The following is a 14,235-nucleotide window of genomic DNA, read 5'->3' on the forward strand; positions in this document are numbered from 1 at the left end:
CTCTATTTTAAACAAAACTAGTAATTTCATCAACTCCCTGACTCGACAGCACAGCAGAATTCCATAAACTGCACCCTGAAGCTCCCACTGGGTCCTTCTGAATCAAATACAAATGTGCTATAGGCAGTATTTATTAGGACATAAAACAATGCATATTTTAGACAAGGATTAAGATTTCCCCCCTTAACAATAATCAACCAATACACACCTAATTCTCATATTTCAATTTTTATTTTTTTTTTATTTTTTTTCTGGTAGACAGTACCACTTGACAATTATACTGCACCAGGCATAAGAAGTTAAGATTTCCACCACAGGGACGTTTTGTATTCAGAATCCAATATAAATATTTCTAGTCAGACATCTCCATGGCTACAGATATTTGGTTGCTTGATTTATATGCATAGAAAGAAACAGTTGTCATAACTGTAAAAAGCAGTACTTAACAAGTACTTTCACATGATTGGAATAGTTTTCCTTTAATATTACAATACTGCTTATTGGTCTGAAAACTAGGTCACCCTACATGATGTTCTGATTTTTCCCCAAGGCATCATGAGTATATCTGTTTATTCTTTCACTCCTGCATTTTTAGCCTTCTAGTTGATTTAGGGACTATTTAATCAGAAATCATTTTAGCACTGCAAAAAAAAAAAAAAAGCTTTGTTAAGGGTACATTATAGACCATAATGATTTTCAGACTTCTTTGTATTAAAAAAAAAAAAAGGTATTTGGAGGCTCGGAAGAGGCACATGCACACTTGGGGTGAAGGGAACAAAATATAGAGGAGTCTGCTAAGCACAAATCTTCCTTCTGGTCCCCAATGCCTTCAAATAAATATAAATATTTAAAAAAAAATCTCACACTGTGATTAAAAAAAAAAAAAGGTCAGCCTCTTGGACGTCCTGGAAGTCCGCTTCCAGGAGCCTCCCCCGGGCGGGAGGTCAGTCGTCTGTCTTCCGGGCCAGCCTGCAGAAAGTCCAGTTGTGCTCCACCGTGTTCTCGTTGGCCCGCTCACTCATGTGGTGCACTCGGGTGTTGCGGATCGTGAAACCCTGCTTTGTGATGTACTCCATCAGGTGCACTCGGAGAGAGACTTCCTGGTGATAATCACAGGGTCCAAACGTGAAGGACACCTGGCAATCTCTGGTGTCCATCATGTGCTTATTCCATTTGGTAAAATAGTTTGATATGCCTTCTAGTAAGGAATGGACCTTGGTGGTAATGGTTAACTGGGTTATGATGACAGCTACCGGATTGGAGTACTTAGAAAGCTTCCGGGTACTAGATAACTCCACGACTTCTTCAAAAGTATCCACGGGATACAAAGGCTTGGGGTCATTGAGACACTGAATCAAGGGCTCAATCTGATAGAAGTCTGCCTCTTTCCGAAGCAGATCAAATTCCTTAAAATCCAGGGGTAAGGTCAGCTCTGAAGTTCTTAAGAAGTTGAGGACGTATCGGAAAAGAGGTCCATCTCGATCAATGAAGTAATTGCCTTGAGGGTCTCGAGCTGTGGGGAAGTCCCCCCCAAACATGGCTCCAAGCATGGAATCCGGGTAGCGCGTCAGTGTGGTGAGAGACGTCGTGTACAAGTGTCCACCTACATTTAACGTGACTGGGTCAGTCATCTGAAATTGTTTAAAACATCATCAGTCATCTGAAAAAAGACTTTTTTTCTTAAAGCCTAACTTTGACAAATTAAGAAAATTAGTGGCAACAAGCAAAGCGAAAGATTCAGGCTACAGCACATCCAGCAAGCCACTGATGCAAAACAGCTTTAGTTTCAGTGAGAAACCCACCCAGATGAAGGGATCTAACATTCGCTTTCAACAGAAAAAAGAGATATGTCCACCGCTTCAGAGCCTTACACTGAGAAAGAAGGGCATGACTTCCGAAGCCATTAATTTCAGGCCCAGGGTCTAGAGGTTTTCAGGTTAGAGTACATTATGGGAAGAGGAAGAGAAACTTAAAATACACTCATTTTTTTCCCCCAATTAAAAAAAAAAGACTTCTATGTTTCTTAACTCAATTTAACATAAAACAGAATATAAATGATTGAATAACATAAAGATACCTACTTTCAATATTTTCATCTTTTCCCCCTCAACATAAGGAGGGAAATGATGAAATTTTAAAAATAAAAGTTTATGTGGACTTAATCTCAACTTTTCATGGAAGAAATAGTGCCAAATACTAACTTAAAATACACAGTTTGGTCAAAACAATCTCATATTTTTTGTTGTTGTTCAGCCTCTAAGTCATGTCCAACCTTTGCACCTCCACTGACTGCAGCCCGCCAGGCTCCGGTCCATTGGATTTTCAAGGCAAGAAGACTGGAGTGGGTTCTCACATACCCAAAGGCTAATAGCAGCTTTCAAATTTCATAATCTGATAGCATAATCACTTTTGTAACATTAATGTCACAATCTGACCTTTAATTTTGAAAAGCAAGCTTCTCTAAATAAGACATATCTTTGGCTTTTAAAACCATACTTAAGAAATAAGCAAGACAGGTAAAGATAGGTAATATGCAAATAAAATACTTCTTACCAAAGGAAAAAAATAAATAGGAAGACACAGGCACATGCAAAAAAAAAAAAAGTGCCAGTGGGCAAGGCGGCATCTTCGCAACCACTAACCTCGCCAACCACAAGAAAGTGTCCTGTCTCACCTACTACACATTCATTAACAGTCATTACTCTAAGAAGGAAGTGTCTCAAGAGAAAGATACTTCAAGACCAAAAGAACAGTGATCATTAAAAGTTACATGGAGAGTCCACGCTGAGCTCGCTTACTTAAAAACACCAAACAAAGTTAAAACACCCCAAAATACACAGAAACTAATAATTGGGAGGGAGGGAAGGGTTGTACCATCGCTAAGTTCCATTCTCATTGAGATGCATTATAGCTAAGACTACATATGAAGCGAGAAAAGACACACAGGAATAATTTGCCAGCCTTCAAAATGCATCCTCAAAAGCCTCTCACCATATAGCCCCAGTCTCCATTATCCATCTGCTCCAGTGCTGCGTCTCGGGGAGCCCAGGTTCCAGGGAAACTTAGGGAAGAGAAAAAGACATGTGACAGTGCATATCACCACGAAAACAGAAGTAACGTTTTCTCACCCAACAGCAGGCCGAACACCAGATAAATACTCTTCTTTGTTCTAAGGCAAAGATCTAGGGGAGAAACGACTTCCCAAAGGTCTTCTAGGGGTCCCCCGACATCCTTACCACAATGGGTACCTAAGAGACTGGCAAATGTTTACAGAGGAAAGAGTTATCCTAAACTTTGAGAGGAAGGTAGAGAGTCTAGGGAGTAAACCAGTTATTCAAATTCTACCTATCTTCTCTGAAAATTCAATTTTTAGAACTCCTGCAGGAGAACATTATGATTAATGCTACAACATTATCTGGTACAAAACTATGACGATCCTTATCGAAAAGGTTAACAGAGGGAAATAGTAAACTCTTCATAAGCATTTCAGCTACATAAAACTAAACATCTTAGTAACAGCATTAGAAACCATAGACCTCCAAGACACTGGCGTCTCCTTGCAAGAGAAATACACCAGCAATGTAGCTCTGCTGGAACACAGAAGACCTAATTATACTTTTAATAATGATACATTTTCTACAGTAATCAAAACAAATACAAAACAAGTTAAATGCCGAACCATTAGAGCACAATTTGGGGCAGAAAAGAACCTTACCAATCTATCATGAGAGTCACTAGGCTGGCACTTAGGAAGGGACAGCCTGAAGACATTGACAAACACCCAGATATTCATGATGCCACTTTGATTTTATTTTTATCTACAATTCAAAAGCAGTTAAACAAACAGTTTCTCAGCTCCTGAACTGCTTCAGTCAGTTCTCCTTCACACACATTAATCCCCAAACCACCCCGCAATGCAAACTCCAGGGCAAATTTCAAAAGCTTTGGCAAGAGACAATAAGAAACATGGGCTTAAGGGTATTTAACCAGGAAAAGCACTGTTTGTTTGTTTGGTCTTGTTTTTTTTTTGTAACGGATTCATTTTTCCCACTTTTAGAGGAATCTGGCACACTAATTCCCAGAACAGGCCCTGGCTACAGAAGATCACAAAGGCTCTTTCTCAAAAGGTCACTCAGGCATGTAGAGAACATTTGCATAGCACAGCAGGGGCTGAAATCAGAGCCTCAAGCATCCATTTCTCTACCTTGCAAATTCTTCAAAGCAAACAAGCTAAAATGTAAACCAGACAACTGTGGGGTCAGTTTTTAATTCTCCACACTCAGCAGTTGGGTATAGGTAGGGCTCCACATGCTATAGGCTGAGAAATGGAACAAATGTCAAATTCAGGGCTGTGATGACAACCTTTCATTCCTCTGACTGACTTCAACAACAGAAGTTGAAGTAACAGAACCAAGAAACAGGTTTTTACCAATTTGTATTACGTGCACCTGATTCAGTTACTGATGCGACAGACAGATCAGCAGATGGAACAACTGAGCGATTTAAAAGGTCAGTCACCCAAAAGTTCTGCTAGGATGCCCACCTCTGGCCTTTCCCCATCACCCAAAGGGTTCATTACTGGCAGCCTCAAAAATAATTCAGTCGACCAACATTCACTGGAGGGTAGAAGGGGCGGGGGGGGGGCCTATGTGCAATCCAGATACACAGGAACAGGAAAGTATGGTCCTTGCCCTGGTGGGGCTTTCAATCTATGAAGAAGGGCCAGATGCAACAACTAAAGTACAGAATTCAAAGGTCCTATATAAGAGATGGACTGGCAGAGAGCTGAGGGAGAAAGCGAGAACAACGCCAAACATGAAAACGGAGGGCTTTGGGGAAGGGCTCGTGTCAATGGAACTCAGCAGGAATGTTTGGACAACCTGAAAAGGGATTCTAGAATAAAGAAACAATTTAAGTAAAGGGCTGAGGGCTCCCCCACAACATCCCTGATACAGTAAGCAGAATGTGAATAATTATCTTACTTTTGGAGATGCTTCCCTGGTGGCTTGGCTGATAAAGAATCCGCCTGCGATGCAAGGGACCCCGGTTCAATTCCTGGGCTGGGAAGATCCCCTGGAGAAGGGATAGCCTACCCACTCCAGTATTCTTGGGGTTCCCTTGTGGTTCAGCTGGTAAAGAATCCGCCTGCAATCCGGGAAACCTGGCTTCAATCCCTGGGTTGGGAAGATCCCCTGGAGAAGGGAAAGGCTACCTATTCCAGTGTTCTGGTCTGGAGAACTCCACAGACTTTATAGTCCATGGGGTCATAAAGAGTCAGACACGACTAAGTGAATTTCACTTTCCACTTCCGGAGATGTAACAGAGAAAAGGCACTTTAAGAGACTTGCTCAAGGGCCCATGGCTAGAAAGTAACTGAACAGGAGTTTGGGTTTTCTGATTCTTAGTCCAAATCTTTCCACAAACCTCTTCCTCCAACAGAAACTATAAGAATAATATCCAAGAAACGAGAAATCCAAAGGATTAACTTAAAAACCCCTAACATAACGCTATCCACCTAAGGGTTTATTTACAAATAACAGTAACTCAGCCAAAGTGAGCAGTTATCATGGATTTGGAAAATTTCCTTGAAGCAAAATGCCAAGGACCTACTGTCCAGTGTGGGCTTCCCTGACGGCTCCCACGGTAAAGCGTCTGCCCGCAATGCGGGAGACCCGGGTTCGTTTCCTAGGTTGGGAAAGTCCCCTGGAGAAGGAAATGGCAACCCACTCCACAGCACTGCTGCCTGGAAAATCCCATGGACGGAGGAGCCTGATAGGCTACAGTCCATGGGGTCACAAAGAGTCGGACACGACTGAGCGACTTCACTTCACTTCACTGTCCAGTGTGATTTGAGACTGCTATCTTCGGTCTCAAACAACTCCACTCTGTAAATATCCAAATAGTTGAATGAGACATCGGAGATGCAAAAAAAAAAAAAAAAGAAAAAGAAAAAAGGAGACCAAAGACAAGTAAAAACCAAACAAAGAAACAAGTATCATCAAAGTCACGGCTGTTATGCAAGGACTCTCCATTATTAATCCTTCCTTTTTTACTGCTAAATCAAAACAAGATAGCTTTCTGGGCAATCACACACACACGCAGATGATGCTCCTGAATCTGCTCTACAGCAAAAGGCAAGGTTCTATTCCTGTACAAAGATGTAATAAAACCTCAAAGCTTAATAATTCAGGAAAGCAATTATGCAGATCTATATAAGTCCATGATTCTTTAAAAAGTACCCAAAAGCTTCCCTTCATTTCTGTATAAGATACATCAAAATAAGATGAAGTTACTATCAATTTCAACTACTAAACTGTACCCTCAAAATGAAAATGTCCACTTAAGAGCTCTAGAGCAGGAAAAATAGCAATGATTAATTTACATTTTAGCTCTATGCCTTACTTCTAAACATCCTCTGTAGAGACACTCAGATACAGCACAAACTAAAAAAAGCAAGGGCATTCCTGGTCAACCAGTAGCTGGATAATCAACCTCTGAACTGATGACTGTTAGGACCATCTTAGAGACAATGCAGATAAACGAAATAAAACACAGTGCAAAAGAATTTCCAGAATAGCTTCAGTCTCTTCTACTAAGTCATTTTCCAGAGCTGCTAACAATTAGAAATGATTCATTTGCTTTTCATCTTCTCTCCCTTCTGGCACTCAGCAGTGGAGGACTTAATGAGAAATTGAAGGACCACAAGACAGACAGCAGAAGGAAGCTCTTGAAATGGGCATCAAATGTGCCTGTCTTATTTGAGAAACACACACCTAATATTTCAGAAAAATGGACAGGAATAGACATCATGAAGGTACCAATGAAAAACATCTTTCCTTTATAGTGACTTGCCTTACTAAAAATTGTTTTAAACAACAATACTGCTACTGCTAAGTCACTTTAGTCGTGTCCAACTCTGTGTGACCCCACAGACGTCAGCCCACCAGGCTCCCCCGTCCCTGGGATGCTCCAGGCAAAAACACTGGACTGGGTTGCCATTTCCTTCTCCAATGCATGAAAGTGAAAAGTGAAAGGGAAGTCGCTCAGTTGTGTCCGACTCTTCATGACCCCATGGGCTGCAGCCCACCAGGCTCCTCCATCCATGGGATTTTCCAGGCGAGAGTACTGGAGTGGGGTGCCATCGCCTTCTCTGAATGCCACCAAACCCAAAAATTCAAACAGACTTCTGACCCTGTAAAATCAAGTTCACCTGAAAAGATCTGACCTTTGGTGCAAATAAAATACATGTGGTAACAACCAGCAGACCGTTCCCAAAGGAAGTAAAGCAGTTCTGAAAATTCACCCAGATGCAGCTTCAAAGGTTAATTATGACTAATATATAAATTCTGACAGTGTAATGTTAGCAGATAATTATGTTAAGGAAAACACAAACTCAAGAATTTAGGAAAGCCTTAAAAAAAAACTGGTAACAATTTTCTACATTAGCAAATGTGAAAAACACACAATTCAATAAGTGAATGACTTAAAGAATAACGTAAGAACCCCTGAAACTCATTTTCCTCACCACAGCAGAACTCAATTACAGGCTTTGTGGTTATGATGAACTAATGAAACACACATATTCTGGGCTTATCATTTCTGCTACAGACTAAGAATTCTCTGGAATAAAACTCCTGCTCCTATCCTATATAATAACTTATACACTGCAATACACACCTCCAAACTTGAATAAATAATAAACACATAACTATTTCCTTCCCTAAGTTTCCAGGTAGCCCTTTTAAAACGCCTTTCTACTGAAATCTTTGTAGCTGGCATTCAGAAGAGACAACTCAACAAATTCCATCTATACATACCTTCAAAATCACCTTTGTGCTGAATTTCTCTGTTCTTGAAATGTGGGAGCTTTTCAAAGTGAAATACTTTTTATAGTAACTAGTTCATCAACTAAAGGAGTCTTTGGGGTTAACATTCACATACAGGCTGGTTTAAGTAGCCAGGCACAGAAGGAGAATGTGATTATGGTGTTAGGTTACGCTTGACCATAACCAATACACAAACAGACCGTTTCATCCAAAACCTAATCCTTTTTTCTCTCTGCCCTCTCCATGTGGTCTACAAAAAAGGCGCTCTAGGTTGAAAAGTGACTTTTCCTACTGAAGAGCTACCACAAATAGTCACAAAACCATACCATCCCTCTTACCTTAATTTCTGTAAGATAAAACAGAATAATACCACATTCCCAAAAGGAACAGTACCACTTAAGCACAACACAGAGGCAACACCTGGCCTACAGGGTGACAGATGGGGGCCTGGGGTTTGAGGTCATAGACAGGTCAGAGCAGGAGAGAGAAAAGGCCACAGGTGAGGATCCTTAAGCCAGCTTGGCTTCATGACTAATTATAAGACCCAGAGTAAATCACTCTGTATTGCCCACCTGCTTCTTGGAGAAAAAATAAGTGAGATCATGAATCGAAAATTTATGGGTAAACTGGCAAATGTGAAACACTACTGGCAGTAGCATCCTTACAATTTCTGTGGCGAACTGAGAAACCGGAGTGTGGACACAAGTAATTCAGAGCGTGGGCATGGAGACCGGGCAAGTATGGAAGAGGAGGGCACTTAATGTGCTTCCAGTCTCCCTCATCCCGTCCTCCTTTTCCTGGAGCCCCACAAGGGAGAACCACAGGTAAGGTGGAGCATCTGGCTTTCACAGAGACCACCAGACGTCTGACCTCTTCATCACAGAAGGAAGGAACTCTAAAGCATGACTCGGGATTATGTCCAAGGTAAAGCCAAATCCAAATGAGTATTTGGATTCCATTTTCAATAGACTCCAAATATCACAATCCAAGACACGTTCAGTGATTCACAGATTCACTCTAAAATTTCTTCATGTAGTAATGCTTTAAACTGTGACAAATTAAAATTTAAATGACATGAACCTTAGAAACAGCATCTATGGTGGTCCTCACCACTCAATTCTTAATATTTATGATGTTATGCAAAATGAAGTACTAGTATGGTCTGATCAAAGAGCAAGTTGTCTCAACCTACCAACCATGCAGGTTAAAAAAGAGATTTTCCTTTTCCTAGCTACACATCTGTTTGTTCGAAAACATCTCAGTCCTGGGCTCAGTCCTGTGCTAAACGCTGTCCCCTCGCTTCTTTCCTCTCTTGGAATCGTTCATATACTCAGGCGTTTGTGAGAGCAAAGAAAATGCACATACCAAGGGGAAACGGTAAGACACGCTTAGGCTACCCCAAACGCTCTTGGCCAAACCAAGTTACCTCAGGTCTCGGGGCACTCAAACCTCTTCTATCACAAAGCCCTAAAATTGGAAGTAGCCAACTTGTTCCAGAACTGGTATAGTTGCAGAAACATGATAACTTCAGCACAATATCCAAAAAGGATCTCTGCTTCGTTTCTGGAGTCCCACCCCTCAGACAGCCTCCACCACTGACAGCCCAGCCCGGCAGGTGCTTCAGGGGCTCCTCACCACCACGGCCATTTATCACCTCTGACGTCCAGCATTAAGAATGCCCTGGGCACACACAAATCTGGGCATTAAGAACTCAGCTGCGGTCAATCCCTCTTTGGGGCAGAAAAATCCCCTAAGGCAGGGTTCAGAAGTCCTGCCGGGGGCTTTAAAATAAGGAAAACTGTAGCCAATAAGCACCACCCACAATCAATCATCTTCCAGCAAACCTTGAGGTGCTCCCGTCCCGGCTTCACTGCTGCCCACGGGCAGAGTCCCCCACCCCGACCCGGGCCCCGGGCGTGGGACGGGAGACACTTGGGGCCCGGGCATGGGGCGCGCACCCGAGCCCTAAACCCGGGTCCGCCGAACCCGCAAGTCCCAGCGGGGCAGGCCCCGGATCCTCCGCCCAAGGCCGGCCTCTGGTCGCGGGCAGCCCGCGGCGGGTTCGTGCCAGCCCCGGAGCGCGCCGCCTGGACTCCCCGAGGTCCCCTGAGCGCGGCCCCGCCACCGCCCGGGTTCCCCTCAACCCCGCTGCCGGGCCGCTCCGCGCGGTCTTCTGCTAGAGCCCAGCCCTCCCGAGCCCCGGGCCTCCGCGTCGTGGGCCCGCCCCTACTCACTGCGCTGCGGCGGCGGTGGCTGCCGGGCCGGGAGACGCCGGCGGCCGGAGAGCGCGAGCGCGAGGACGAGCGAGCCCGCGCCCGGTGGCGGCGGCGGCGGCGGCGGCAGAAGGGACGACTGAGCCCGCGCCCGGAGTTGCGGCTCCTGCCGCCCGGAGCGGGCGGCGCCTTTCCAGCGGAGACACGGCGCCACAGGCGCGGGCGCCCCCTAACGGCGTCGCGGGCTAGTGACCGAAGGGCCGAGCGGCCGGAGAAACTCAAACCAGGCGTAGCCTGGGCGGCTCCTTCAGGCTGGCTCCGCGGCAGCCCTGAAGCCCCGCCCCGACGCCCGATCCCGCCCCCGAGGCTCGGGCCCCAGACCCACGCGCTCCGCCCAGAATTCGCCCGACATCCCGCCTCCGCCCGCACTGGGGGATCTGCCCAGCCCCCGGCACTTTTCGCTAGGGCTCAAACCTAGTTTCTCCGGTCATTTTACGAATACTTAAGGGATCCCAACCAAGTGCCAGGCCTGACGAGTAAAGCGGTCACCAAGAAGGAGGGGCTTCCTAATGAAAGGAGAAACATTAAAGACCCAAGTAAACAGCCGACAAAAAAATGACTACAAAAAAAAGTTATGATTATAAAATGTTGGGAGGTACATGAATTCGATGGAGAATAAGCGGAGGGGGCCTCTGCTGCAGATACGGTGACTATACAAGATCTGGACTCTGGAACTGTGGTCCCAGGACTCCTGGCCTTACCCTCTGTGGGATTGATACGGTCACCTCTCCAGTCTGTGGGCGGAGTAGGGAAAGACAGCCAGATGGAGAGAAGGGCAGCAGAGAAAACGACCAGTGCAAAGGCTCTGAGGACTGAAGGAGCCAGCCCTAGAGGAAGCTGGCACCAATACTGTCCTCATTTCACCACGAAGGAAGCCAAGGCTGCAAGAGTGGGAATTACCTAAAGTCTGAGCTAATTGGTTTCCAAACATAGATTCCTTCCAAACAGAACTCACTTCTGGCTAACCAAATCCCCATCCCTTTCCAGGTGGGATCAGGTACAGGGATTTTGCCATTTCTCCTTCACAATAAGCAAAAGAGTTCAGAGAAACGTCTATTTCTGCTTTATTGACTATGCCAAAGTCTTTGTTTGACTGTGTGGATCACAATAAACTGTGGAACATTCTGAAAGAGATGGGAATACCAGACCACCTGACCTGCCTCTTGAGAAATCTGTATGCAGGTCAGGAAGCAACAGTTAGAACTGGACATGGAACAAACTGGTTCCAAATAGGAAAAGGAGTACAGCAAGGCTGTATATTGTCAACCCTGCTTATTTAACTTATATGCAGAGTACATCATCCCAGAGAAGGAAATGACAACCCACTCCAGTATTCTTGCCTGGAGAATCCCAGGGACAGAAGAGCCTGGTGGGCTGCCATCTGTGGGGTCGCACAGAGTCGGACACAACTGGAGCGACCTAGCAGCAGCTCCAGAGTACATGAGAAATGCTGGGCTGGATGAAGCACAAGCTGGACTCAAGATTGCTGGGAGAAATATCAATAACCTCATATATGCAGATGACACCACCCTTTGGCAGAAAGTGAGGAACTAAAGAGCCTCTTGATGAAAGTGAAAGAGGGGAGTGAAAAAGTTGGCTTAAAGCTCAACATTCAGAAAACTAAGATCCTGGCATCCCGTCCCATCACTTCATGGCAAATAGATAGGGAAACAGTGGAAACCGTGACAGACTTTATTTTACGGGGGGGCTCCAAAATCACTGCAGATGCTGACTGCAGCCATGAAATTAAAAGACGCCTACTCCTTGGAAGAAAAGTTATTACCAACCTAGACAGCGTATTAAAAAGCAGAGACATTACTTTGCCAACAAAGGTCCGTCTAGTCAAGGCTATGGTTTTTCCAGTAGTCATGTATGGATGTGAGAGTTGGACTATGAAGAAAGCTGAGCGCCAAAGAATTGATACTTTTGAACTGTAGTGTTGGAGAAAACTCTTGAGAGTCCCTTGGACTAAAAGGAGATCCAAAAAGTCCATCCTAAAGGAGGTCAGTCCTGAGCATCCATTGGAAGGACTGATGTTGAAGCTGAAACTCCAATACTTTGGCCACCTCATGTGAAAAACTCATTGGTAAAGACTCTGATGCTGGGAAAGATTGAAGGCAGAAGGATAAGGGGATGATGGGATGAAATGGTTGGATGGCATCACTGACTCAATGGACATGAGTTTGGGTAGACTCCGGGGAGTTGGTGATGGACAGGGAGGCCTGGTGTGCTGCAGTCCATGGGGTCATAAAGAGCTGGACATGACTGAGCACCTGAACTGAACTGTACTACACTTTGCCAGTATAACCACTTGCCTTGGAAACTCACCTGCGCGTCACCATTTCGAGTATGTGACTGCCTCTGGTGTTTATCTGCATGATCATCACAGTTATATCTGATATTTGGTTTTCTCTGAAAAACTCAGTGGGCTTCCCAGGTGGCTCAGTGGTAAAGAATCTGACTGCCAAGCAGGAGACGCGGGTTCCATCCCTGGGTCAGGAAGACCCCCTGGAGAAAGAAATGGCAACCCACTCCAGTATTCTTGCCTGGAGAATCCCACGGACAGAGGAGCCTGGCTGGCTAAATAGGTTCCATAAATGGCATACACTTCATTAATATACCTGAGTGCACCATTATATTCAAAAAGACTAGGTGAGGATACAGGGAAATGTGTGTAAAAATAAGCAGTGCACACAATGGTATACATGGTATAATCCTGATTTTATTTTCAGAAATGTAAATATCCATAGACAAACATTTTGAAGGAAATACATCAAATCATTGATCATAGTTCTAGGCAGTAGGATGGGAATATTAGTGACATTACTTTCAAATGTTCTTCTGAATTTTCTATCTTTCCTAGAGTGCATGGATGCTGAATTTATAATTAGAAAAAAAGTTTTTATTTTTTAAGAAAGATAATTCTGATATTACCCAACACTCAGACCTCCAGGATTTGGTGCCAATGAAAATCCAAAACTGCCCTTTGCTTACTGGTATCCCTGAAGGAGTCATTTCCCCTCTCAGGACTTCTATTTCCTCATCTAAAAACTGAGAGGAATTTTTCGGTGGTTGTGTCAATACAATTCCTACATATCTAAAAGTTTTTATTGCTATTGTAACATATTATCAAATTTACATTTTATAACACTGATAGTTACTGAAATGTGGTTCATTTTCTATAATTTTATATTCAGCAACTCTTTTAGTTCTAATTGAGTTCTAATAAGTTTATATGTGCTCTTGAATTTTCTATGTAAGCAGTTATATAGTCTGCAAGTAATAACATTTGGAATCTTCTTGTCCAGTCTTTATTTCCTTTCCTTATTTTACTGCACTAAAACCTCCAGCACAAATTTGAATAATGATGAAAGTGGCCATTTCTATCTTGCTCTTGACTGTTTCTAATATGGCACCATTAACTGTGGTGTTTGTTGCAGATTTTTGGTGGAGTCCCTTTATCAGAGTACAGGAGTACTATTCTGCTTTATTATGAACAGGTGTTGTATCTTTCTGACCTAGGGATTGAACTTGGGTCTCCTGTATTGCAGGCAGATTCTTTTCCGTCTAAGCCACCAGGGAAGCCCTGTTGAATATATCAAATGTGAGATTTCCCGCCCAATGTAGTTAATTACAATCATGGCTTTTACTGTGTTAAACCATCCTGCATTCGTGGAATAAACACACCTTGATAATGTGCTTTTTTTTTTCTTCTTCATATAGTACTGGATTTCATTTGCTAATATTTTATTTGGAGTTTCTGTATCCAGAACGAGATATGCCTATGATTTTTCCTATCATATTTTCTCTTTATCTGGTTTCATTATCAAAGTGACATGAACCTCATAAAAAAAAATTAAGGAGTGGGTGTCTACTCATTAGAGCAGGCTCTGTAAGACAGACATTTTTCTGTTGTTTGGGTTTTCCAGAGGATTCTCCTATAGGTCTTCTTGATTTGGGGCCTGGGGGTAGAGAGTTTACCCTTGTATCCAGACTCACAGCATTCAACCTGACCTCAGGGCTCACATCTCCACCTGCGGAGCTCTTGTGGGGCCACCAGGAATCTCCTTGTTGCCGAATCTGAAAGATACCCCTCAGATCTCCCTGAAGTGACATCACTGACCACAGTCTCCTAG

At 43.8% G+C, this 14,235-nt stretch overlaps 1 protein-coding gene across 7 annotated transcripts; it reads right to left on the reverse strand.

Moving 5' to 3' along the window:
* Positions 1–212: 212 nt before the first annotated feature.
* Positions 213–10,245, reverse strand: KCTD6 (potassium channel tetramerization domain containing 6). 7 transcript variants are annotated; one of them, XM_060402289.1, is made up of 4 exons: positions 10,061–10,245; positions 4,983–5,145; positions 2,992–3,061; positions 213–1,631 (listed from the first exon to the last, which is right to left on the reverse strand). In XM_060402289.1, exons 3-4 carry the CDS (start codon positions 3,016–3,018, stop codon positions 945–947), a joined length of 714 nt encoding a protein of 237 aa, XP_060258272.1. In that variant the 5' UTR covers positions 3,019–3,061; positions 4,983–5,145; positions 10,061–10,245; the 3' UTR covers positions 213–944. The 7 variants fall into 7 exon arrangements, with proteins under 7 accessions (XP_060258272.1, XP_042091943.1, XP_042091944.1 ...); XM_042236009.1 differs by having other exon boundaries at positions 7,818–10,113; XM_042236010.1 differs by having other exon boundaries at positions 4,983–5,192; positions 7,818–10,113.
* Positions 10,246–14,235: the final 3,990 nt, after the last annotated feature.

This window comes from Ovis aries, chromosome 19 (assembly GCF_016772045.2).
Source record: "Ovis aries strain OAR_USU_Benz2616 breed Rambouillet chromosome 19, ARS-UI_Ramb_v3.0, whole genome shotgun sequence".
Lineage (NCBI taxonomy): Eukaryota > Metazoa > Chordata > Mammalia > Artiodactyla > Bovidae > Ovis > Ovis aries.